At 45.4% G+C, this 26,088-nt stretch overlaps 1 protein-coding gene across 2 annotated transcripts; it reads left to right on the top strand.

The window, feature by feature from the left end:
* Positions 1-60: 60 nt before the first annotated feature.
* On the top strand, positions 61-8,299 carry MFSD6L (major facilitator superfamily domain containing 6 like). Of its 2 annotated transcripts, none has more exons than XM_066586666.1 (2): positions 61-382; positions 6,305-8,299. In XM_066586666.1, exon 2 carries the CDS (start codon positions 6,338-6,340, stop codon positions 8,183-8,185), a length of 1,848 nt encoding a protein of 615 aa, XP_066442763.1. In that variant the 5' UTR covers positions 61-382; positions 6,305-6,337; the 3' UTR covers positions 8,186-8,299. The 2 variants fall into 2 exon arrangements, with proteins under 2 accessions (XP_066442763.1, XP_066442764.1); XM_066586667.1 differs by lacking the exon at positions 61-382 and adding an exon at positions 4,626-4,715.
* Positions 8,300-26,088: the final 17,789 nt, after the last annotated feature.

Genomic DNA, 26,088 nt, shown 5'->3' with positions numbered 1-26,088 from the left:
CATCAGCACGGAGGACAGCAGTGTTACATGAAGAGCAGCCCAATGCTGCGGGTCACCTACCATAGTGCTCCTCACTAACTGCAGTCCCCCGCGTGAACGCTAGATGGCGGCAGCTGCTGTGCTCGTGTCTGTCTTCTGTATGATCTCTGCAGCGCACACAGTATCCAGGTGACGCGGTCATCCCCACGTGTGTGCGCAGCGCCACCTGCTGTTGGGCGGGGTAAGGCGCAGGGCTACTGCAGGTTGTGTTGCAGTGACGTGTCCGCCGCCTCCGGAAGCAGGTGACAGGTGTAGTGCAGGGTGTCTGGGGATGTGGAGCCTCCGCTGCTCCTCGCCTGCCCGGGAGAGCCGTGCTTCATCATCCTAACCACCGCGGCGTCAGGTCAGTCTATGGAGATACTGCACAACCTTCCTTGCTGTATATTAGCTGTGTAGTGACGTCATCATCATGACATCATCACTACTGCAGTCAGAATACAGGCTAATCATGTGACATTGGTAACGGCCCTACATCTAATTAGCACCTATCAATTTAAGGGTGTGCTTGTAGAATTGCGCTTCCGGATGCGTCTTTGCTTGAACACATCTCCGTATATATCTGTGTACTTGGGATTTTCACGTGCATTAAAAAAAACGTAAGCGCTTCCAGTAGCGTTCAATGGTACGCACAGATAACGGCCGTATCGCTGTCGATATGTAAGTTGTGCGTGAGACTCGCTCGTGTGGATACACCCTGAGGGCTTATTCACATTTGCGCGGTGTATTGCGCACGCTATACGCAGTGAATAGAACCACTTGGTTTGACGTATTTTGCACGCAGAAGTATGCTAGCGCCCCTGTAAGCCCGGCCGGAGACGGCACTACTGCTTGGTATAACCGGCGGCTGCCCCGCTCCCCTGCTGTAGGCTTGTGCTGGGTGCTGCGCGGCTCTCGCCCATACACTAGTCCGCCATGTATCATGTTTGGCGCCTTCTGTACATCCATGAACATCAATGTGATCAGAACTAAATATTCCTGATTGATTCCAGTCACTGACAGCAAGCAGGCGCTGGGAAAATGAGAGGATGTTGCAGAAGTAATCGCATACTGAGCTTTTATTCTCATAAGACTGGGCAATCACGTTAACCCCTTAGGGACGCCGCCTTTATTTCCATTTTCGGTTTTCCTCCCGCCTTTTTAAAAAAAAAAATCGTAACTCTCTTATTCATCCATCGGCGTAGATGTCTGCGGGATGATTTTTGCGGGACGATTTTTTTTTTTTTACTGTTTAATGTACCAAATAATGTACTGAAAATCGTTTAAAAAAATCCTAAGTGGAGTGAGATGGGGGGGGGGGGGGACGAAATTCCTCCATATTTGGGTGCGCACAAACTGCAGCAAAAATGACATGAAAACTTAATTCTAAGGGGCGGTACGAATACTGCCATAACAAATGTATGTAGTTTTTTTTTTTTTTTTTTTTCTGGTGTTCTACTATTATTTTTTTTCAAAGATATTGTTAATTTTTTATAAATATGTAAACTTTTTTTTCTTTAAATATCTTTATTTTTTTTAATAATTAATAAAACTTTTATAAACAAATCTTTACACTTTTTTTGCCCGCGTAGTACATCATGCTGTGATCTGACAGGCATTCTATCACACCAACCCGCAGGCATGGCTTGATAGGCAATCTGCAATGGCAGCCCTGGGGGCTTTCAGGCCCCTGGCTGCCATGACAACCGCATGGCACCCCCCGATCTCATCACGGGGAGGCAGTGCGTGACCCCTGAACATCAATAGGGGCATTTAAATGCTGCTTTCAGAATTGACGCCAGCATTTAAAGGATTAACAGCTCCGATGAGCGGCACGGCTTATCAGAGCTGTTTTGGGCGGGTGTTGGCTGTAAGATGCAGCCTTGTATGGAGTGGCATCGCCCATGATGAGATTGCGCTGTTCTGTTTGGTTGCTATTGCGGCCGGGGGCGTCGGGAAACCCCCAGGGCTGCCATTGCAGAATGCCTGTCAGACTGCCTGTCAAATTGTGGTATAGTTTAATACTATGGTGTTACATCATACTGCAGCAGCAATCAAAGCATCCCAAGTTCAAATCTCCTGTTGGGTGGGTGGGGGGGGGGGGGGGGAGTAAAAATCAGTTTTATAATCTTTTATTAATTATTAGAAAAATAAAAGTAAAAAAAAGCTATTCCCATGATTATAAGAAAAAAATTTCAACTTAAAATATTTGGTATTGCTGCGTCTGTAAAAGGCAGATCTATGAAGTAACGCATTATTTACCCACACAACGCCAGAATTGCGGGTTTTTTTTGTTACCCCCCCCCCCCCCTTATCTCCAAGAAAATAAATAAAAAGCAGCCAAAAAGTCATATGAACGCCAAAACCAGTAGACACTACAAAACATCCTGCAAAAAACAAGCTCTCACACAGCTATGTCGACCGAAAAATGAAAAAGTTATGGCTGCCAGACGATGGCTGCAGAAAATAATTTTCATTTTTTCAAAAGATATTGTAGCACAGCAAGAAAAAAAACTATATGAATTTTGCATCATTGTAATCATACCGACCCATAGAATAAAGCAATTAGGCAGGAGCACGTCAGGTCCTCAGCTGTCAGACACAGCTGAGGACCCAGAGGAGAAGCAGTTTTTAACAGCTTCTGCCTTCTCCATTCCGGGGTACATAGAACTCAATGAGCGCTATGTACTAAGAAGTGAAAGTGTTTCTTCCACTATGTGACCCAGCGATCACGTGACCGCCGGGTGCCCCCTGTTACAGCAGAGCTGCAGGGGCCTACTGACCCTGATCAGCTCTGCCAGTGACTATCCTCACACTAGGGGGATGTTTTCCCCTGTTACTGGGGCTCCTATGAATGCGGCTCCAATGGATGCCCCAGCTACAGTGGAAAGTTGTGCGATTATCTCACATTGCGGCCCAATATCGTCCTTGCCAGTGTGCAGGAGACCTAGGGCTACTTTCATGCCTGCGTTAAGGTCAGTTTGGGGTTTCTGTCTCTCTGCTCCATTTTTAGAGAAGAGAAACTAAAAGAAAACAGAAAAAAACTAATGTTTTATTTCCCCCACAGAAACCTGACTAGATAGAAGCAAACTAAAGCCTTTCCGTTTCTCTTTTTTTTTATTTTATTTTTTTTAAAGCCCATTGAAATCAATAGGCTGAAAAACTGATCAGTTTTTTTTTTCCAATTCATTTTAGTTCCCTCCAAAAACAGAGCAGAGAGACAGAAACCCTGATTTGAGCCCTCTGGCACCTTTCACACGGGACAGAATATTCCACAACGGCATTGCAGGATGTGCCGTCCCTGAATTCTGCACTACTAGCTGCGGATTTAATGTAGAATTGTCAGCATGATTCTGAGGTTTTTACTTCCGCACCAAAATCCACACATTGCAGAATATTCCGTCTTTTTGTGAAAGCTCCCTAACGCAGGCATGAAAGCAGTCTTAGCAAGCCGGCTGGCCAAGTTCGTTATCAAACCAGGAAGTTATGTCCTGCTGCAGAAAGCAAATACACCCTCTGGAGACTTTCTGCCGAGTACAAGGCGTTATTGTGCCAGATCCTTATCTTCACAGGTATTTTTGTTAGGATGCCAAGATCAGTGTTTTTTGTTTCATTTTTATCCTTGAAAGATGTAATATACACTCTCACACCCATATGATATGTAAAAGTCCAATAAAGTAAAGGGAGACAGCCATCCAGCCAGTAGAGAACTCTAAGGCTGCTTCCACACCTTTGGAAAGCAGTAAAGGGGAATCCCTTGGCCGAACGAATCCATGTTACGACGGAACCAAACTGCGCCAAACGGACCCCATTGGCTGTAATGAGGTCCATTTGGCTTCCACTCAGCTGTCCAGCATTTTCTGGTATCTTGTGTCAGATCTGCGACGGAACTTGTCAAGGGGAGACCCCGACCGATCCCACCTTTGTCACTGATTTGTCACAGATCGACTAATCCGAGTGCATTTGCTGCTACCAATTGTCACGGCAGAGCCTCAATCGATCACTCTAGTGGAATTGCAAGCTTGAAGTCCTTAGAATACAGTTGGATTTTTACCCAGCTTTCCCAGTCTCCTGCACGCATGCAGAACAAAAGTTCAAATCACCTCCTGGTCGGTCTAACATCTTCAGCACTTATAATACCCACACACACCCGCTGCCACCACCAGCTTTTATCATAGGGAAGCTGGAACCCAGACTAGGAATTAAGAACACAATCTTCAGAATTATGGTTCGTTTTAAAACGGACAAGGCTTGACTAATAAATTGAAGAATTATTCTAAAAAAGGTTAGCAGTGCTAAATATTTATAAGTATTTACAACAGACAGTATTTTTTTTTTAAAGCAAGAGAGAATAAAGAAGGATAACCAGATTTGAGATAATCGGTCCAAGGTTCTGTTTGTGCTGAATTACTAAAGCAAATGGTAAAGCCTTACGCAGTAGCGTAACTCCAAAGTCTGACAACTGGGTCTCTGAGCCCCTGGTTCTCAAAGGCTTCCCCAGAACATACCTCACTCTGCCGTCTTTGAGGTCATTCAGGAAGGTATGGGGATAGAGTTGTAGTTACCTGGAAAAATCATAATTCCCCATTTTGGCCATATCTCTGCAGGAGATCCTCCGATCAGGAATATCTGCCTGCCTATTTATGGTCATGATTTCATCTATTCAGCGATATCAAGCATGACACATAAATTATAACCAGGTATGTGGATACACGATTTGGGGGTGTTCTGGGGCCTGTACCTCAATCTATGTACATGCCTTTTTTTTATCAGCTCTCCCGCCAGTTTCCAAAAAATATAATTCATATCGGGCTAGGACCTTCATATGACTAATAACCTTTTATTTAGAGATTTTCCCTTAAAAAAAATCTTTGGCGCCAGGGAGTCTGTGGTAACCATCCGAGGTGTCACACCTCTCTGGCAGGGGGGTAATTCACATCCTCCTGTCACTGCCTTAGCTTTATGGTCATCCGAACCAAGCAGTTTTTAAGGCCGCATGGTCGTAAAGGCCTGGCAGTTGTGAGGGAGGGGGAGACAAGGGGAGAGGATTTCAGGTCAATTTTCCTAGTATCCTGAATGTCAGTTGATGGGGCAGCTGGTTGATACTACATCAGTCCTTATACTGCAGAGCCTCCGAAAGTAGGTTACAGCACAGAGGTGACCGTGGCCTTATTTCACCACTAGCAATGTTTTAGTTCCCGTGACCCTTCCTCAAGCCAAGTCATGGAAAGGTTCACAGCAACTGAAACATTGTTAGTGGTGAAATAAGAGGTCTCTACTGGCTGGATGCGTGGTCTCCCTCTGCGTTTTGGATTTGGACTTTTTGGAGTTCAGTTCTGACAGCGGCATTTAAATCCCCCGAACATTGTGAGATCGCAGGGAGCCGTGCAGGTGTCATGGCAGCCGGGGTCCTTCTGCAAGGCCCCAGGGCTATCATGGCTGAATGCCTATCAAGCTTTCCCTGTGGGGTAACTTGATAGACTGCCTGCCTGATCTCTGAAGCATTACATCATATTGCAGGAGTGATCAAAGTAATAAAAGTTTAAAAGAAACATTTTGCCATATCTTTAATGAAATAATCTAAATCACAAAACAAAAATACATATCTGGTATCGCCACGTCTGTAAAGGTCTGATTTATCAAAGTAACACATTATTTACCCCGCACGATGAATGTCGTCAGAAAAAAAGAACGCCAGAAATGCACTTTTTTGGTCACCCTGTCTTCATGAAAAAAAATGCAATAAAAAGCGATCAAAAAGTCGTATGTTTTCCAAAATGGTACCAACGCAAACTACACAACGTTCCACCAAAAAATGGGCCCTCACACAACTATGTTGCATGAAAAATAAAAAAGTTATTGGGCACAGAAGATGGAGGCAGAAAATTATTTTTAAAAATGAAATGTCTTTAAAAAAAATACAAGTAGTACAGCAAAAAAACTATGTTTGGTATCTTACTGACCCATAGAATAAAGTTATCGTGTCATTTTTGTTGGAGTTCGTACGCCGTAGAAACAAGACGCACCGAAAGATGGTGGAATTTAATTTTTTTTTCCATTTCTCCCCACTTTAAATATCACCATTGCAAAAAATAAGCCCTCATACAGCTATGTTGATGGACAAATAAAGAAGTTACAATTTTTTTTAAAGGGTGGAGGAAAAAGAAAAATAGAAATAAAAAAGCTCCATCATCAAGGGGTTAAGTACTTGTAGGATGATTATGTCGTAGTTCATAGATGGCATAACTGTTATAAAAACTCACAAGATATTGTTGCTTTGCGTTCTTAGGTCTCCTGAAAGGGTCTCTTCTCAGCCGAGAAGATGAGTGTCACCAAGCAGTGGAACATCGGCAAGGCTCTTGCCATGGCTAGCCTCTTCCACTTCTTCCACAACATTGGAAAGTTCTGCCTTATCCCTTTCTTAACCATCTTCCTCCGATACTTGGGACTGAGCCCTCCTCTGGTGGGAATTCTAATAGGCCTGAAGCACATGATCCATGTCTTTTGGGCACCTATTTGCTCTTATATGGCTAAAACAAACCGTAAGAGAAGGGTTCTCATCACAATGTCTCTGTCATTGACAGCCGGAGCCGGTTTAGCTTTCACTTTCTTTCCCCCATTGGAAAGGGATTTGATCTTAAAATACTGTAATGTTAGTTTTCCTTGGAAGGAGAAGTTGACCACCCCAGGCGCTATGGATCTGGAGCTGTTTGGACCCAAGGACTATACAAGTCTTTTGGAGCCTGAAAGTTTACCAACACCTCAGCTGCCACCGGTTATGCTTACAGAACTTGGCAGCAATCAACTGGTAAAGAATTTGACTATGGAAGCTACAACCATGGAGAATGAGGGCACCATAGATACAGAATTAGTGCTTTCTAATCCTACCGAACTTCCCAGAACCAGAACTTCACATCGGAAGAAGCTTAAACCAGTTACTAAACAAACACCAACTAAATTGAGAGAGAAATCCACCAGCCATAAAGATGAGCTTAGGGGTATTTCTTACATGGGTTTGGGTCCTTCTACTGTACCATCTCCAACCCCTGAACCATCCAACCACTCCATACATAAGAAAGTCCGAAATGTCAACTTGGGGATCCCAATTCTAGAAAATCTCCTGGATAATGAACATAAGATATTCTTGATTGTTTTGGGCATGATAACAGTCTGGTCCATCTTCACTGCTCCATTGAAGTGGACAACAGATGACAGCCTTTATGAGTATCTTGACTTTGTAGATGCCACAGACCGGCATGGTAAAGTTTGGATTTGGAGCCATGTGGGAGCTTGCATTGGCTCTTGTGCCATTGTGGTGTTGATAGAGAATGTCAATTGCTTCCTGACCACAAATATACCCAAAATCTACCTTCATTTCTATGGCTACTCAACATTTATGATCATCACTGTGTTTCTCAGCACTGTCTACCCTATACATGTTTCCAAAAAAACAGAACATGCCAACAAAACCATCAAAGCCCTGGGTCTCATCGGCAGTGATGGCCGAATCATCCTGATGTCCATCACTGTCTTTTTGACTGGAGCCATTTGGTCCACAGCTCACAATTTTTTATTTTGGCAGATGCAGGACGTGGGCAGCACGGAGCTTTTTATGGGAATCTCCGTTGCCCTTGCCCTTTTCTCCGAAGTCATACTCCACTTCTTCAGGGAAAAACTGTTAAGAGTATTTTCTGTCAAATGGACGGTAGTCATTGGCCTAGGTTGTCTGGCCATACAGATGACTTATTACTCCTTCTTATGGACCCCGGTGGCTGTTTTACCCATTCAGGTTTTGAGTGCCTTTAGCAATGGAGCTCTTATATGGGCTGTGAATGCCCAAACCAGTGACGTGGCCACACCAGGGACAGAGAGGTCTCTGCAGTTGGTTCTGCATTGCTTGTCGCATGACTGTGGTGCCAGCCTCGGCAGCTTTGCAAGCGGTTTCATCAGCAGCAGCTTCAGTCTTCCTATACTGTTCCAAGCATGCAGCGTAACTCTACTGATCTGGATCGCCATCTTCTTGTTGGTCCACCCCAGGCTTCCCCACATAAAGAAGATTAACTATTCACGTCTCCTGGCTGCAGACAACAGTGACATGAGCGACTCTGACGACGACCAGGAGAAAGACTGGCTTGTTAAAGCCATGAAAGATGATGGCAAAAAATGGTAGCATGCTAGAAGTTGCATGACTAAAGCAATTGTGGACCTTCAGAACAGCCTCTAATGTATTATGTCTCTGTATGAAAATGGATGATAATATATATTTTATTACAGTTTGATTTTATTTATTTTTATTTGATTCATTTAAACCATTGTTAAAGATCGTGTAACATGCTAAAGACACTAATTGTAGGAGTGAAATCTGCAGCAAATTAGGCTGTTATTTTTTTTAATGTGGGCAGCAGCTCCTTTTTGTACCGAATTATGTCTTAGCCCTTAGATGCAACCGGTTCTACAGCACCATTTCTGGCTATCTTCATTGCAGCTAAGAGCTATGCCATAATGCATTGCAAAGACGGGGGTGGGGGTGCTGTCCAAATAAAAGCTGGTATGTGAGCACTCTATAAAATGTAAAACCTCAATTCCAAAAAAAAGTTGAGACTGTGTTAAATGTAAATGTACATGTTAAGAAAAAACAATGCAATGATTTGGAAATCTCATAGAACCGTATGTATCTATAATTGAACATATCAGAAAGTGGAAAAGAGACATTTTTCCATTTCATTAAACTTTTTTACTAATTTTGAAGATTCTGGCAGCAACACATCTCACCAAAGTTGGGGCTACCATTATGTAGCATCCATTCTAAACATCTGGGGAGTGAGGGATAATTAGTGGAGTTTTGGGAGAAGAATGTTGTCCCATTCTTGTCTGATGTAGGATTCTAGCTGCTCAACAGTCCTCGGTCGTCTTTGCCGGATTTTTCGTTTCATAATGCGCCAAATGTTTTCTATTGGTGAAAGGTCTGGACTGCAGGCGGCCGGTTCAGCACCCGGACTCTTCTTCTGTGAAGCCATGCTGTTGTGATGGGTGCACTATGTGCTTTATCATTGTCTTGCTGAAATATGCAAGGCCTTCCCTGAAAGAGACGTTGTCTGGATGGGGAGTATATCTTGTTCTAAAACCTCTATATACTGCTCAGCATTGATAGTGCCTTTCAGGATGTGTAAGCTGCCCATGCCATAGGCACTAATCCAACCCCCTACCATCAGAGATGCAGAACTGTGCACTGATAAGCTGGATGGTCCCTCTCCTCTTGCGTCAGCAGGACACGGCGTCCTTGGTTTTCAAAAAAAATTTCAAGTTTTGATTCATCCAACCACAGAACATTTTTCCATTTTGCCTCAGTCCATTTTAAATGAGCTTTGGCCCAAAGAAGATGCCGGCGGTTCTGGACTGTGTTGATATATGGCTTCTTCTTTGCATGATGCAGCTTTAGCTTGCATTTGTGTATTGCACAGTGAACTATGTTTACAGACAATGATTTCCGAAAGTATTCTTGTTCCCAAGCAGGGATTTGTATTACAGAATCATGCCTGTTTTTAATGCAGTGACGCCTGAGGAGATGTAGATCTCAAGTATCCGATATTGACCATCGGCCTTGTCACTTGTGCACATGAATTTCTCCAGATTCTCTAAATCTCTTAATGATATTATGTACTGCAGCTGGTGGGATATTCAAAGCCTACGTAATTTTATGTTAAGGAACATTTAGCTGAAATTGATACACAATTTTTAGGTGCAGTTTTTCACAGATTGCTGAACCTCTGACCATCGTTTGTTTTTTGTTTTTTTTTAACTGTTTGCTATGACCAGCGATTGTGGACCCACTGTGCCAACTAACCGGTTTGACGTTGGGCGTTTTTCTGATGGTTCACTGTTGTTCACCCTTTAACCACTGTACATGGATCTGGCCTCCGTTGTGGGGAGCAAACAGGCCGCTTCCTCCAGGGATAGTTCCAATGTAGTTGGCGGCTGACTCACGGAGGTTGTCGACACTGGTGCAATGCACAAAGAGACAGGCCGAAGTGTAAAGTCTGGATACGGACCTTATGTCGGAGCAGGCGGTATAAAAATGAAATCCAGGTTACAAGTCCGAGAGTCGAGGCAGGCAGAGTTCAGGCAAGTCCAGTAAACCGGTCCAAGGGTCAGTACATGGTAGATCAAGATCAGAATAGGTATCTAGGAACAGGAAACAAACACCACCAAAGCTCAGGCAAGGAGGAGTGTCTCTGGCCCAGTTAAATATAAGTGTAACCACTCATTAGTTTGCAGCTGGGCTGGAGGCACTGGGAAGGATTGACTCCCACATTGCTGAAGGAAAAAGCCATGTTATACATGGAGAGCAGAGCGACGTCTAACAATTGGTTGTATGATTCTTTTTAAACTGAGCAGGTGCGCCATGTTCTTATGCTATGACTAAGAGCTGCCATGACAGCTTGAAACGTGTCAGTGTTGCACCATTGTATGTCCTTCCTCTTGGGATTTTAACCCCTTCCCGCTGCAGGGCGTAAGTTTACGTCCTGGCAGCCTGGTACTTCTCGCAACAGGACGTAAACTTACGTCCTGGAGATAGCGCGGGGTCACATATGATCGCGCGCTGTCCCGCAGCGGGAGGCGGCTGTCAGTCACAGTCGGCGTCCCGCTGCAACAGCGGGGGGGGGCATCGGAGATGCCCCCCCCCCCGCTGTTAACCCCTTCCCTGCCGCGATCTAAGTAGATCGTGGCAGGGAAAGAGTTCACAGAGGGATCGCGCTCCCTCTGTGTCTCCGGCCGGAACTCGCGAGGTCATCGCGAGAGCCCGGCCTGTCACCATGGCAACAGGACGCCAGACACCGGCGTCCTGTATTGCCTATGCCTGTGATCGCTGTATAAGTAGCTCTGCCATGCCTTATGACAGCGATCATCAGGGCAGTGGTCAGAGTCCCCCAGAGGGACACAAACTGTAAAAAAAACAAAGATTAAAAAAAAATTTAAAAAAATGTAAAAAAAGAGTAAAATAACCATTTTTTATGCTTTTTCTCAGATTAGCATAAAAAAAGGTAAAAAAAAATAAAACCCCACATATTTGGTATTGTCGCGTCCGTAACGACGCGTACAATAAGTTGCACATGCTTTTGACTGTGCACGGAAAAAAACGCATAAAAAACTGAGGCAAAATCCTAGTTTTTAGCATTTTGCCTCACTAAAAACGCAATAAAAGTGATCAAAAAAGCCATATGTACCCCAAAATGGTACCAGTAAAAACTACAGCTCGTCTCGCAAAAAATAAGCCCTCATAGAGCTCCGTACATCAAAAAATAAAAAAGTTACAGGACTTCGAATGCAGCAATTTAGAATAGAAAAAAGATTTCCAAAAAAAAGGGGTTTTATTGCAGAAAAGTGGGAAAACCTAAAAAAAATGTAAGAATTTTGGTATCGTTGTAACCGTACCGGTCCGCAGAAAAAATGGAATGTCTCATTTATGCTGCATGATTAACGCTGTAAAAAAAAAATAAAAAAATCTATGGCAGAATTGATGCGTTTTCTCTCCCTGCTATCATAAAAAAAATAAAAAAAGTTTTACAATATAGTCTATGTACCCAAAAGTGGCACCAATAAAAACTACAGTTCGCCACACAAAAAACAAGCCCTTATACGGCCGCGTCGACGGAAAAATAAAAAAGTTATGACTTGATAAACGAAGAAGAAAATCCGCCAAAAATTGTTGCGTCCTTAAGCCCAAAATAGGCCGTGTCATTAAGGGGTTAATATGTCTCAATAAAGCTCTGATTTTATGGATGCTGGATCCTTTCCTTGTTTGACCATCTTTGCTTCTGAGAGACTCTGGCTCTTTTTATACAGTCAAGTTGCTTAGTAGAGATTTTGTGAGATGTGCTGCTGCCATCAATTTCTAAATGACACTTTTTTTTTTTTAATGAAATTTAAAAATGTCTCACTTTCACTTTCTGATATGTGTTCTATGTTCCATTGTGAATAAAGTGTGGTTAGATGAGATTTCCAACTCATTGCATTCTTTTTTTTTTTTCTTATCATTTATTTACATTCTATACAGCAACCCAAATTATTTGGAATTCGTTGGGCTTTTTAAAAATCATTTTTCATAATAAAGAAAAAAAAAGGTAAAAACAGGAAAATGATATGGGATACTACCATGCAAGCACCTTTACTACCAAGTGCACCTATTCTCACTGAGGAGGAACCCAATATTTTATGAGTGATTACTAGTAATAGCAGTACCAGGACTCTGGCAGGATCAGCTGTACTCCAAACTGGTTGCCACATAAACAGGGCGGTCCAAAGTGGCCAAACATTTAAAAGAGTGTGTCACATACAGGCGAGGAGAGAGAGGGGGGACGACACCTATCGATCTCGCCTCTGTCTCCTTAGTTGCTGTTCGACTATTCCGAGCGCACTTGCCGCTACCAACCGTCACGGCAGCGCCTCGATCGATCATTCTAGGCAGAATGCAAGCTTGAAGTCATTAGAATACAGGCTGACTTGTACTCAGCTTTCCTGGGCTTCTGCACGCATGCAAAGCGAAAGCTCAAATCATCCACCTGCTCCATTCTCGTAACGCACTCTAGAGCTCTACAATACTCATACAATTACACGCTGCCACCAGCAGTTTTGCTATCGGTAAACTGGAACCTGATTTATGAATTATGAACTCAATCTTCAGAGTTTATGGTTAGTTTCTAAAACGGACAAGGCTTGAACTGATAAATTGTAGGTTTATTCTAGAAAAGGTCTAAGAGTGCAACATATATATGATATGTACAGAGGTATACAAAAAAGGTTGAGAATTGGGAAAAACAGGTATACACAACAAGCAGACCCACATTAAAAAGGGTCCCTGAGTACACACCACCTCCCCGCCCCCTCTGAGGTCATACAGGGAAGGGAGGGTTGGATTTGTAGGAACTCCATATTTCCCTAGTTTCAGTCATATCTCCGCACGAGGTTATCTGATCGGAAATATAGGCCTGGCATAGTTTTAGTGATGATTTTAGCTATGCATAGAGTCCACATGCGGCTGAGTTCAAATCCATATTTGCCCAGATGTGCGGTTCTGTGTGTTATGAGACTTGGACCTCAACACATGTAGATGCAATTGTTTAACTGGGCCGCCCAATTCTGAAAATATAATTCATATCGAACTAGGACCTTCATGCGTCCCAGAATCTTTAACAACAAATTTCCCTTGGACAGTGCCTAATAGTCTGGAGATCTCAGCCTTAGGGCTTATTCACACGAGCGTATATTGACCGGCGTTTTCATGGCTGGCCTATATATGCTACCATCTGATGCATTGAATTCCAATACATCAGATCACACAGGCGTATTTCCACGGCATAAAAGTGGCCGGGCGTTTTTACACCAGGCAGGAAAGATAGTCCTGGAGGTATCTTTCTGGCCGGGCTACGGCCGGAGAATTAAAATCCGCCCCAAATCGTTGCGTCCTTAAACCCAAAATAGGCCATGTCCTTACGTCATTTTTTTCAAAAGCCATAACTTTTTTATTTTTAAGGACTTGTTTTTTGCGTGGTAGTTTTTATGAGTGCCATTTTTGGGTACATAGACTATATTGTAAAACTTTTTTATTTTTTTTATGATCGCAGGGAGAGAAAACGCATGCCATAGATTTTTGGTAGTTTTTTTAAAGGCGTTAATCATGCAGCATAAATGACACATTCTATTTTTTTCTGCGGGCCGGTGCGATTACAACGATACCAAAATTCTCATATATTTTTAGGTTTTTCCACTTTTCTGCAATAAAAACCCTTTTTTTGGAATTTTTTTTCCAAATCGCTGCATTCAAAGTCCTGTAACTTTTTTATTTTTCCATGGGCGGAGCTCTGTGAGGGCTTATTTTTTGCGAGACAAGCTTTTTTGATCACTTTTACTGCTTTCTTTGGGAGGCAAAATCCTAAAAATTAGCATTTTGCCTCAGTTTTTTAGCGTTTTCTCTTACGCTATTTGCCCTGCATGATAAAAAGCGTGTTTAACTTACTGTACGTGTCGTTACGGACACGACGATACCAAATATGTGGGATTTTTTTCTTGTTATAATTTTTTTATCCTAGAATGAGAAAAAGCCCCCAGAAAGGTGTTTGTTTTTTTTTACATTTTTATTTTTTGTACATTTTTTTTAATCGTTTTTTTTACACTATTTGTGTCCCTCTGAGGGACTTGCACCATACCAGCTCTGATCGCTATGAAAAGGCGTTGCAGGACCGCTCTCCTGCAATGCCTTATCGCTTATTACAGCGATCATAGGCAATGGTAATACAGGACGCCACTATCTGGTGCCCTATTGCCATAGCAACCAGCCTGGCTGCCTGCAATTATATTGTGAGAGCCCGATAACCTCACAGAGGGAGCCTACATAGATCACGGCAGGGAAGGGATAACAACGGGGGCGCATCTCCGATGCACTCACGCTGTTGCAGCGAGGGGGGGGGGGGGGCAGCTATCAGTGACAGCTTATGATCTCACGCTATCCACATGATATAAGGGTACGTCCAGTTGCAGGAAGTACCCCGCTGCCATGGCCTACCCTTACGTCATATGGAGGGAAGGGGTTAAGGAGCATGTGTGACCCTTGCATGTCACAAATTTTGGTGGAGATTTGCAGCAGATTTCACCCCTGTTGAGAGGAAACCAATATTCCTCTCTATCCCTGTGCCTGTTTTGAGGTATGGGGGTGTGACAAAAGTGTAGCTCACAGTGGGGCTAATTTCACATGGGTGCGTGATATCAGTCTGTGAAGCTCGGCCCAATATCGCGCTCACCAATGTGCAATGTCACTTGAAGAAAGCAGCCATCCTCAGAAGAAACCTTGCATCACGCTCGCGTGTTCCTCGCACGCCATACAATGTGTTTTCCGGCCCCATTGAAAATAATGGGCTAGCGTTCCAAAAGATCGCCCAAAGATGGGATATGCTGTGACTTTTTTCAAAAGAATGGCGTTCATATTTGTGCAAGATCTGTGTGTCTTGCAGTGCTCAAATCTCGCGTGATTTTTCTCCACCTATGTGAAAGCGGCCTAAGGGAGCATTCACACAGGTAAAAGAATCGTGCGAGTCTTGTGCGTTCTAAGATGCACAAATTGTTGAGTGCAATTCGCCATCGCCTCTGTGATTGCACCGTAAGGCCGGTCTCACACGAACTGGTCGGATTCCAAATGCGGGAGCCCGCAGCTGAATCCTGCCCTGTCCCCGGCCGGTAACTGTACCTTTAATATCTGTACTGCGGATGGCTGCGTCGAGCCTCCGTCTGACATGCGCAGTACAGATTTTGTATTTTCAATCTGTTTTTTCTGCGCCGCTGCTAGGCAATGACGCGGATACCCACAACCTATCCGCAGCATCAATTGCGGATGGGCTATGGGTCGGACGGTTTCTATTGACTTCAATGGAAGCTGTCCGTGCGTAATCCACACTTCAAAAGGTCCCCAGGTCTGCCATTGCAGATTGCCTATTAAGTCATGCCTGTGGCTTAATAGATTGCCCGTCAGATCGTGCTTTAATAAAACCATCGCCAGTTCGTGTCCCGTGTGGGGAGTAAAAAAAGTAAAATTGTAAAAAGTGTTTTTCACGTGATTTTGCTGCGTTTTTTTTAACTTTCTAATATTAAAAACGCATCGCACAAAAATTGCAAGTTTGTGATATTTGTGAGATGCGTTTTTGACATTAGAAAGTCCTATTGACACTCGTGTTAAAAAAACGCAGCAATATAGCGTGAAAACCGCTAGTGTGCAGGGGCCCTTAATGCGCAATTACGCGGGTACTGGGTTAACATTTGCGCTCCTCCATAGACACCTACGGTGCCTTTGGTGAGCAAATGTGCACTAAAATAAAGCATGTTTTCACAAAAACTAAAAGTGAGAAGGAACACATTGAAATCAACGGGTTCTATTCTCTGCGTACTACCTGCGCAAACATGTCTGTGTGAAACCGCCCTGGATGCACAAAAAATAGAGAAACCTAAAAATCTCCATAAATTTAGTGTCACCAGAATCGTACTGATCCAGAAAATAATGTTACCACATATTTTATTCTGCATGCCAAACACCATAAAAATTAAATCTCATTTTTTTCCAAATCCCCTTTAAAAAAAAAAAAATAAAAGTAAACAATACATTATATGCACCCCAAAATGATGCCATTAAAAAATACATCCTGCCCCGCAAATACAAGCCCTCGTATGGCTGTCGCCTGAATAATAAAAACATTATGGCTCTTGGTATGCAACGCTGAAAAAAATCTAGCTCCTCATAAATAAGCTGGACTCAACTCTAGCTGAGCATTGCAGAAACATATGGAAACAGACTATACGTTGCCCAAAACCCTGGACATTACCCTATAAGAGACCCTGCTGGAATCTGGATGTCTGTCACTATAATGTGCTGCCCTCTGTGAGCACAGCATAAACTGCCTGACAGGTTCCCTTTAAGGTAAGGTGACCAGATTTTTCCAGGACAAATGGGTGTGTTATGGGGCGGGGCTTATCACAATGTAGGATTTTACCTCCATTGTTAGAAAAAAGACATATGGTTGTTTCAAAAAAGATAGGGAGCAAAATCTGCAGCATTTTTGCGTCCAAAAAACAGTCAAAATCTGTACCATTTAACTGTTTATTGGATGTGGAAATGCTGCGTTATTTGCCGTGGAAATTTTCGCTGTGGACATTCCCTAAGTCAGCTTGAGGAATGCTGCCACGTGCAGAGTGGCCTCAGTGCTATTAGTGTCCCTTATATCAGCCCCAGTAGTAATAGTAACCCAACAGTGGCCTCAGTAGTATTTGTGACCGATATATTAGCCCCAGTAGTAAGTGTTCCTTATATTGGCCCTAGTAGTAACAGTGACCCCTATGTTAGCCCCAGCAGTAATAGTGACCCCCCACAGTAGTAACACTATTACTACTAGGGCTGATATTACTAATAGCATCCCCCATAGTGGCCCCAGTAGTAACAGTGACCCCCACAGTAGCCCCAGTAGTATAGCGCCACTCCTGAAACCTACAAACTTACCTCCTCCTTCAGAGCACTGCTGTTCCTCCTCTTTGCGCTTCTGCGGGCGGAAGTGTGTGCGCCCACAGCAGTGCCTCCTCCCTTCTCTTCTCCTGCAGAACCAACAAGGTGAGGTCAGGGGAGGATGATCCTGGATGCACATACTGCAGTCAGTGTGTGCATCCCGCAGCAGTGAGTGATTACCAGCTGGAGACCTGCGGTACCCCGGCTGGTAATCACCCTTATGCTGACCCCGCGTCCCAAAAGCAAGGCAAATGGCTGTCCCGCTCAGGACACTGGGAAAAGCGAGACACAGGGTCCCAAAAGCGGGACTGTCCTGCCTAAATTAGGACATCTGGTCACCTTACTATAACGGGTTATCCAGGTTGTTAAAACTGATGGCCTAGCCTCAAGATAGGCCATCAATGTTTGGTTAGTTGGGGGTCTGTCATCTGTGGACCCCACTGATCAACTGATTCAAGGGGTCGCAGTGGTCGCTGCTTCAGACTTTACATTTGAGGATGATCCTACTAGTACTCTGAACAGTACCTATCATAGCTGTTAATCTGAGGACTGCAGGCTTGTCCCATTGAAGTCACACAAGAGTAGGTAGCTACACACAAGGCCACCATACAGCTCGTGTTTAGGCCCCGGACTCTCCATTATCAGGAGGAAGGTTAGGTGTCACACCCAAGTTGGCATGGCATCTGTGTGTAGTTAAGAGAGGAGCCCACAAGATGGCAGGGACTGTGTGGGGTAGACTGGGCAGGGCTTTACGGGAAGGACAGTTGGGTTACAAAGTCGCTGGAGCTTTTTATTATATGATTTAGGCCGGCAGTGCACGAGCGGTTTGGATTCCTCATGTGGCCGGTGAGCCCTGCGTACCTGTCCAGATGCTTTTTCTTCTGTACTGCAGATGTGCCGGCTAGCGCAGTACAGATATGACCGTGACATCGCTAGGCACTGATGCGGATCCCGCTCGCTTTCTGCAATGATGATTATGGAAAGGCTGCAGGTCGGACCCGTCGGCACAAAATACAACTAAATATAGAGTATATTGCTATTTCTTTTTTTTCCCTCTGCGAGCGGAAAGTTGCAACTTTGCAGTGTACTACATACCGTGTTTCCCCGAAAATAAGACACTGTCTTATATTATTTTTTGTCTCAAAAAGGGCACAGTGTCTTATTGGCTCATCGAGCGCTGTGATTGGTTGCCAGCGCTCAATGAGCCAATCACAGTGCTCGCTTTGCTGGAGGCGGGGTATTTAAAGCCCCGTCTCCAGTAGAAGATCAGCTGTGAGACGAGTAGGACGCTGCAGCGCCGACGGAGACCATTGGGACGCTGCGGACCAGGTGAGTATTTTAATTTTTTTTGTGTGGGGCACCTGAGCTAGGTCCTATTTTCGGGAGAGGCCTTATATTTCAAGCCTCCCCTGAAAACCCGATAGGTCTTACTATCGGGGCAAGACCTATTTTTGGGGAAACACGGTAGTTACCACAGCCTGTGTTATTTGTGTACCCAGGCAGTCGTCATCTGTCAACGGCTAAGCAAATAGCATAAGGTGCTGTTTGACTGTTTGGTGCATCTGTAAGAATCTGCAGGCAGCGGGTTCAGGGCTTTCCTAGCTTTCCAGCTTGATAGATATTGGGCACAGGAATCGACATTGCTGAACAAGCAAAGCTTTATTAACTGTAAAACAGGAAAATGGTAACGTGTAATCCGGGGTATCTAAGGGTGAAGTCACACGAACGTATATCGGCTCAGTTTTTACGCCGAGCCGATATACGTTGTCCTCATGTGCAGGGGGGGGGGGATGGAAGAGCCAGGAGCAGGAACTGAGCTCCCGACCCCCTCTCCGCCCCTCCGCACTATTTGTAATGGGAAGAGGTGGGGCGGGGGCGGGGCTAAGTTCCGAGAATTAGCCCCGCCCCAGTCCCACCTCTCCTCATTGCAAATAGTGCAGAGGGGCGGAGAGGAGGCAGAGAGGGGGGCGGGAGCTCAGTTCCTGCACTTGGCTCTTCCATCCTCCCCCCCCCCCCCCCCCCCCCCTGCACACGAGGACAACGTATATCGGCTCGGCGTGAAAACCGAGCCGATATACGTTCGTGTGACTTCACCCTAAGGGCGCGGTCACACGAGCGTAGGCGTATTTACGTTCGCACGTGTGCAGCGTTTAATCGCCGGAAAGAACGTTTTTCGGCAATCATGACCAGAGCTAGAAAGCGTATTATCGTTTGTTCCTACTTTGCAAACTATCTTTTCGGCCATCGAATATGCGTTGGCGTGTATTTCGGTCGCGTATGTTCCGTCTTTTTTTCGGGTTGCCGTTTTTACGCGCCGTAAAATCGCCCGTGCGAACGAATACATTGGAAACTAACGCCTCAGATGGTCGCGTTTATACGATTGGGCGCAAAAACGCGCCGTTTATGCGCTCGTGTGAACGCACCCTTAGTCTGTCAAAAAGAGTTTGTCTATATAAATGGTTCTTAATGAGAGACCGGGACCAGCAATATATTATATTACATTTATTGTATGATTAAATACACCAGGTGAGACTCCTGCTTCAACCTCTGTCCTGTACAAGCACCTTCATCAACTACTTTCTGTCTAGTTCTTTCAGTTGAGCTCTGTTCCTCCCTTCCCACCCTCTCTTTGTGATCGCCTTCTTCTGCTAGATTAGCTTCTGCAACATATGCAATGTGGAATTTCACCATGTAGATACATCACAGATGAGGCGGTTGGGTGGTAGCCAGATGAACACCAAACGTGCAAGCACAGTTTTCTGGCCTTTGTGCCATTGGCTCTTGACAACCCCTCCCCCACGTGAGCTATGATGACTCTCCCTACCTCTCCATGTTAGATTAAAGGGGTTGTCTCGCGGCAGCAAGTGGGGTTATACACTTCTGTATGGGCATATTAATGCACTTTGTAATATACATCGTGCATTAAATATGAGCCATACAGAAGTTATACACTTACCTGCTCCGGTGCTGGCGTCCTCGTCGCCATGGCGCCGACTAACGCGGTCTTCTCCTTCCTTTAGACGCGCTTGGGCTGTGCGGTCTTCTGCTTTGTTCAATGGAGCCGCTCCAGTGTGCTCGCGCCGCCGAGGTCTTCTGCGCATGCACAGACCAGCTCTCCGGCGCGAGCACGCCGGAGCGGCCCCATTCAACAGAGCAGAAGACCGCACAGCGCAAGCGCGTCTAATGGAAGGAGAAGAAGGCTTCAGTCGGCGCCATGGAGACGGGGACGCCAGCACCAGAGCAGGTAAGTGTATAACTTCTGTATGGCTCATATTTAATGCACGATGTACATTACAAAGTGCATTAATATGGCCATACAGAAGTGTATAACCCCACTTGCTGCCGCGAGACAACCCCTTTAAGTGCCTCATCATCTTCCATCTCCTCCTCTTCTTCTTCTTCACTATTCTCCTCCTGAGTGGAGTCTATGTCACAGTGACATAGAAGCTGGCACCTCCGTGTCCACAATCCTCTAAGTACACATTACCTGTGAAGGGCAGACCATGGGCACTGAAAAGAAAAAAAATGGTCATCTGTGTAGCCTTCATTCACGCGAGCGCATGCATATACGGCACGTTTTTACACCCAACCATATATACACGACCTTCTCAGGCATTGGTTTCTAATGCATCTGTTCACACGAGCGAATATACGGCTCGAAAAAATGTTGCACCTTGAAAAATAAAACATACGGGCCGGAAATACGGGCCAACGCATATATACGGTGGCCAAAAATATAGTTCTGGAACTATATTTTGGCAGATATACGGCAGCGTCTCCTATAGACTTTGGTATTAGTGTAATATGTCGACACTGGAAGTGTGGGCATACCCAGGCTGAGCTGCACGTTACACCCAGGTCACGCCCCCCAGCTCCCAACTGGCTGCGGTGTGCCCAGCTTGACCGAACTGCCGAGAGCTAGGTGCACTATGTTGATTGCGGTGTGTAAATGGTATTTCACAGAGGGAGGGAGCTCCCTCTGTTTTTTGTCATTGGACCCCGCAATAAAAAAAATAAAAAATGCGGAGGCCCAACGGGTTGTCATGGAAACGAGATGCCAGATACAGGCAACCTGCTTTGCCATCAGCTCCGACATTGACGAGCTTCGGCAGCGGCGGGAGAGCTGGCTGTCAGTGATAGACGGCCTCGTGCTGCATCACCTTGGGGGTGCCTTGGAGCAGTGACCCCAGTTGTTAACCCCTTACATGCTGCAATCTATGTAGATCGCAGCATGTAAAAAGGGTTTCACAGAGGGAGTGCGCTCCCTCCGTGAGGTCATCTGACCCGCAGGAGAAAAATCGCTGAGGCCTGACGAGTCGCAATGGCAACAGGATGCCAGATACAGGCTATTTTACGGCATCGGAGAGAAAATGCAAAAACGCATACGGCCATGTGAAAGAGCCCTTAGACTGATCCTTGTGGACTGCTTCAGAGTGTGATCAGGAAGTGGCAAGGGGTGAAGTGGATGCACATGCTCATGGCCAAGTGGTGCAGACTGACTGCGGTGTACTGCGACTGGGAGGAAGAGGAGGTGGTGGTAGTTGAGGCTTGCTGTATCATCCACTCTGTGTCCACTTGCATGTACAGATCCACTGCTGAATCCACCCGTGCCCGCAGACATGGAGAGGAAAAGACAGTTTCTTACTTTTCCGGATCCAGCGCTGGTCTCTTCTATGCCGTCCGGATCTTCTTTCTTCAGCATGGCGGATGTGTCCGGGCACGCTGGTCGATGCGCCCAGCACATGCACAGTGCCTTTTTTTAAAATCTCCTGCTTTCCCACGGATCCGTGGCACGTCCGCAGTGACAGCTGTGGGTGTCCCATGGGTGGGACGGATTCCATTGACCTCAATGGAAGCCGTTTCTTCGGGATCCGCAAGAAGATGGAGCATGCCGCGATTTCTTCCGTATGTGCGATCCGCATGCCAGGAAAAAAAAAATCACATCCGCATGCTTTTAGCTGCTGTGCGGGCGCCCAAGTCTCCTGTGGGCGATTTGATTTGCGGATCTCCCCCATGCGGGTTCCGCAAATCACATCTGCCCGTGGACATTGGGCCTATGACATTTTTGCACTACCACCTCCACAACTACTAACACATGTTACCCCTGCTTTCTTCATGTTTTTGTATTTTTTTTTACTTATTTGCTTTTTTTTTGTTTACTGAACTCTTGAGCTAACTTTGTCACTTATGCTAGTAAGGCCTCCTGCCCACGGGCGATTTTGCGTTGCGTTAGCCCTCATGCCCACAGCCGTGACAGATGTCACCAGCAGTACAGCTTATGGCGCGCCTGCAGTGGGGGATGACGCGGCCGGCGGTGATGCGTAATAACGTGATACTTCCATTGTGCTCACAGTGAAAGTATCGCGTGACGGATGGCTTCCATTGACTACAATGGAAGCCGGCCGCGCGTTTTTCAGCGGGAATTAGAACATGCCGTGGTTTCTTTCATGCTGCAGAATTCCGCAGCGTGAACATTGAGCTATTAGGCTCAATAGAACCTGACAGCTGCGGCATAACGCCGCGGAAATCCGTCCGTGGGTATTAGCCCTTATCCACGGCGATAATCTGCACGTCGGTAACGCAATGAAGACTTTCCATAAGATAACTATGGAAAGCGCAGCCCGTTGTACACCTGGCCCGCTGTCAGTGCAGCCTGACGCCGTCATGGAAGATGGCAGCCCAAGTGCCCTAGCTGGCATCACTCTTACTGAAGTCAATGGGGGCTGAACCAGCTATTACACTTCCGTGTACAACCCATGTCAGAGACAGAAGTGACTGAAGTGGAGTAATAGCTGCTTTATCTCCCAATGATTCAATGGTGGTGAAGTCAGCTACGGCACTGGTTGCTGCCCCCTATAGTGGCGTCCAGCTCTGCTGCACTGACAGCAATCTGGGCGATCAGCACATCGCTGGGGATCCCGAGTAGCCGAGCCCTGGCAATTAACTATTGATGAGCCATACTGAGATAGGTCATCGGTAGTTTGGGGCCAGAAGACCCCTTTAATGTTCGGGTTATATGATTGCGGTACTACATGTCCTGCCATCCCGAGAAAGTAAAGCCATGGCATCAGAGACATCTGGACGGCAGCTTAACCCTTTGCAATCCAATTTTGGATTCAGGGTTTCCTAGGGGGCTTTCTCTTTCTGCCATTTTACAATGCCGCCATCTGCTGGCTAGAGCCAGTACTGCAGTATGTGACATGCCGGAGAGGCCCCCGATCATAGAGTGACCAGTAATATACAGTAAGAATACCCTGCCGGATGTCTTCCGACATCAGAGGTGTACAGGCTTTAATCAAAATGTCTTTAGACGTCAGACAGTGGATTGGAAAGGGTTCAGAGACCTTTCACACGGATGCAGTTGTTCTACAAGATAATTTGCCACCGTGCTGCAAATTCCAACCATAATCTGCACGTCTAACGTGGAGTTTGATGCAGAACTCAAATGCCTTAATTTTGCCCCCAATTCAGCATCCACAGCTGCATTCAGACCTGCAGATTTTGCTGCATTTCCATAGTGACAAATTCTCCTGCGTGTCGTGGAATAATTCCGCCCCCTGCGAAAGTCCCTAAAGGGACCTAGGAAAACGGAAGCAATTACACATGATCGAGGAATGTAGGACACTGGGGATCCTGTTGGTGCAGCCGTCTTGTAAAGCATTGTTAGATAAAGCAATATTCTAGCCCAGCGGCTCCCGCCGCCTCGCTAATTACCTGCCTAACCAGGAAAACAATGCAGCAGGTGAAGAACATTAACCCCTTCAGCCTCCAGGATGCAGCTCGCATCTGCTGCAGTGTATGCCGGACGCTGCAGCATCTTCTAACTAAGCTTTTGTTTCCATGACATAAAACAATGGATGGATCCTGGTGTAACTAATAGGGCCGGTGCACAGGATTTGTCTAGGCACTATATTAGCTTCGCTCCTCTACACTGACTGTAGGATCTAATGGGAGATCACGAGTCAAGTACAATGCGTGCGGAGCGTCTTTAGATCTTCAAAGCATCGCATCTCCAGTGAAATCGTGAGTTGGCAAAGGTGATATCGGGCCAAGTTTCACCGCCCGATATCGCACTCGCCCATGTGAATTTCGTCTGAGAATCCTCTAGGTGCTTTCTGGTAAGCTTCAGGAGGGCTTCCATGTGTCTTACTGAGGAGGCTTCATTCTCGCCCCTCCGCCACAAAGCCCAGATTGGTGGAGGCTGCAGTGATAGTTGACCTTCTGCAAGTTTCTCCCATCTGCACACAGGATCTTTGGGGCTCAGCCAGAGTGATTATTGGGTTTTTGGTCACCTGTCTTACCAAGACCCCTCTTCCCCAATTACTTAGTTTGCTGGGTCGGCGGCTCTAGGAAGAGCCCTGGTTGTTCCAAACATCTTCCATTTAGGAATTCTGGAGGCCGATGTGCTCTTGGGAACTTTCAGTGCAGCAGAAATTTTTGTAGCTTCTCCAGATCGGAGCTCTACAGGCAGTTCTTTCCTCCTTATGATTTGGTTTTGGCTCTGATATGCATTGTGAGCTGTAAGTCCTTGTATAGACAGTGAGGGGGAAGTCTTTTAAAATGATGTCCCAACCACTGAAATTACCGCAGGTGACTCCAATCAAGGTGCAGCAACATCTGAAAGATGATCAAGAAAAATGGGAAGCCCCCAGAGGTGAATGTCAAGTGTCATTCCAACGGGTGTGAACACTTACGTCAATGCAAAATATTAGTTTTTCCATTTTCAAAAAAAATGCATAAAGATTTCTAACATTCTGTTGTCACTTTGTCATTATAGGGTCCTGAGCGCAGAGTGTTGGGGGAAAACCTTACATTTTCTTTTATCTGCACAAGGCCACAATGTAACACTTAGAAGCTTAAGGCATGCCCTTATTTGTTCACCCGGACCCTATGTGAGCACCCCTGGCTTTTCAGCCTCTAGCTGTAAAGAAGTCTGTTTCCATGCACTGAAAGCAAGCAGAGATTTTGAAAATAGTGCAGAATTAAAACAAGATATATAAAAAAAATTGCAAAATGTTTCAGTCTGCAGTGATTAAAGGGGCTGTACTGAATTAGGAAAACACGGCGGTCTCCTCCTGTTTATAGTTTGTGTGGTATTACAGCTCTGCTCCATTCAATTCAGTAGAGATAGGCTGCAATACCAGACACAGCCCATGGGCACGTGTGCTGCTGTTTCTAGAAGAGCAGCCATGTTTGTATAGTCACTGACAACCTCGTTTAAGCATTATTACCTCCTTAGTGGAAAGCCAAATTTTTGCTTTAAGGACCAACAATTTTCATCATCACATTTCCAGAGCCATAACTTGCTGGCCCCCATCCCACCTCTCCCATTGTAAATAGTGTCAAGGGACGGAGAGGGTGTGGGAGCTCAGTGCACTGCTCCCAGCCTGTCCCCCCTTCTCCCCCTGCAGAGAGGGATATCGGCTGGGTGTGAAACCTGGCCGATATACGGTCGTCTCAATAAGCTCTCAGGCAGAGAGTTCCACAGTCTCACTGCTCTTACAGTAAAGAACCCCCATCTATGTCATATAGAAACCTTCTTTCCTCTAGACGTAGAGGGCGCCCCCTTGTTACAGTCCTGGGTATAAACAGATGATGGGAGAGATAATAATAATCTTAATTTGTATAGCGGCAACATATTTTGCAGCCTTTACAGATCTCTGTATTGTGCCCTGATATATTTATACATAGTTATTAGAGCGCCCCCTTGTTACAGTCCTGGGTATAAATAGATGATGGGAGGGATCTCTGCATTGTCTCCTGATATATCTATACATAGTTATTAGAGCGCCCCCTTGTTACAGTCCTGGGTATAAATAGATGATGGGAGAGATCTCTGTATTGTCTCCTGATATATCTATACATAGTTATTAGAGCGCCCCCTTGTTACAGTCCTAGGTTAAAAAAAAAATAGACGATTGGAAAGATCTCTGTATTGTCCTCTGATATATCCATACATAGTTATTAGAGCGCCCCCTTGTTACAGTCCTGGGTATAAATAGATGATGGAAGAGATCTCTGTATTGTCCCCTGAT

The sequence above is a fragment of the Eleutherodactylus coqui genome, chromosome 13, assembly GCF_035609145.1.
Source record: "Eleutherodactylus coqui strain aEleCoq1 chromosome 13, aEleCoq1.hap1, whole genome shotgun sequence".
In the NCBI taxonomy this organism is placed as follows: Eukaryota; Metazoa; Chordata; class Amphibia; order Anura; family Eleutherodactylidae; genus Eleutherodactylus; species Eleutherodactylus coqui.
This window is presented reverse-complemented; position numbering and strand designations above follow the sequence as displayed.

Excerpts from the sequence above, each read along its gene's own strand:
- MFSD6L (XM_066586666.1), top strand. The coding sequence starts at position 6,338 with ATGAGTGTCACCAAGCAGTGGAACATCGGCAAGGCTCTTGCCATGGCT.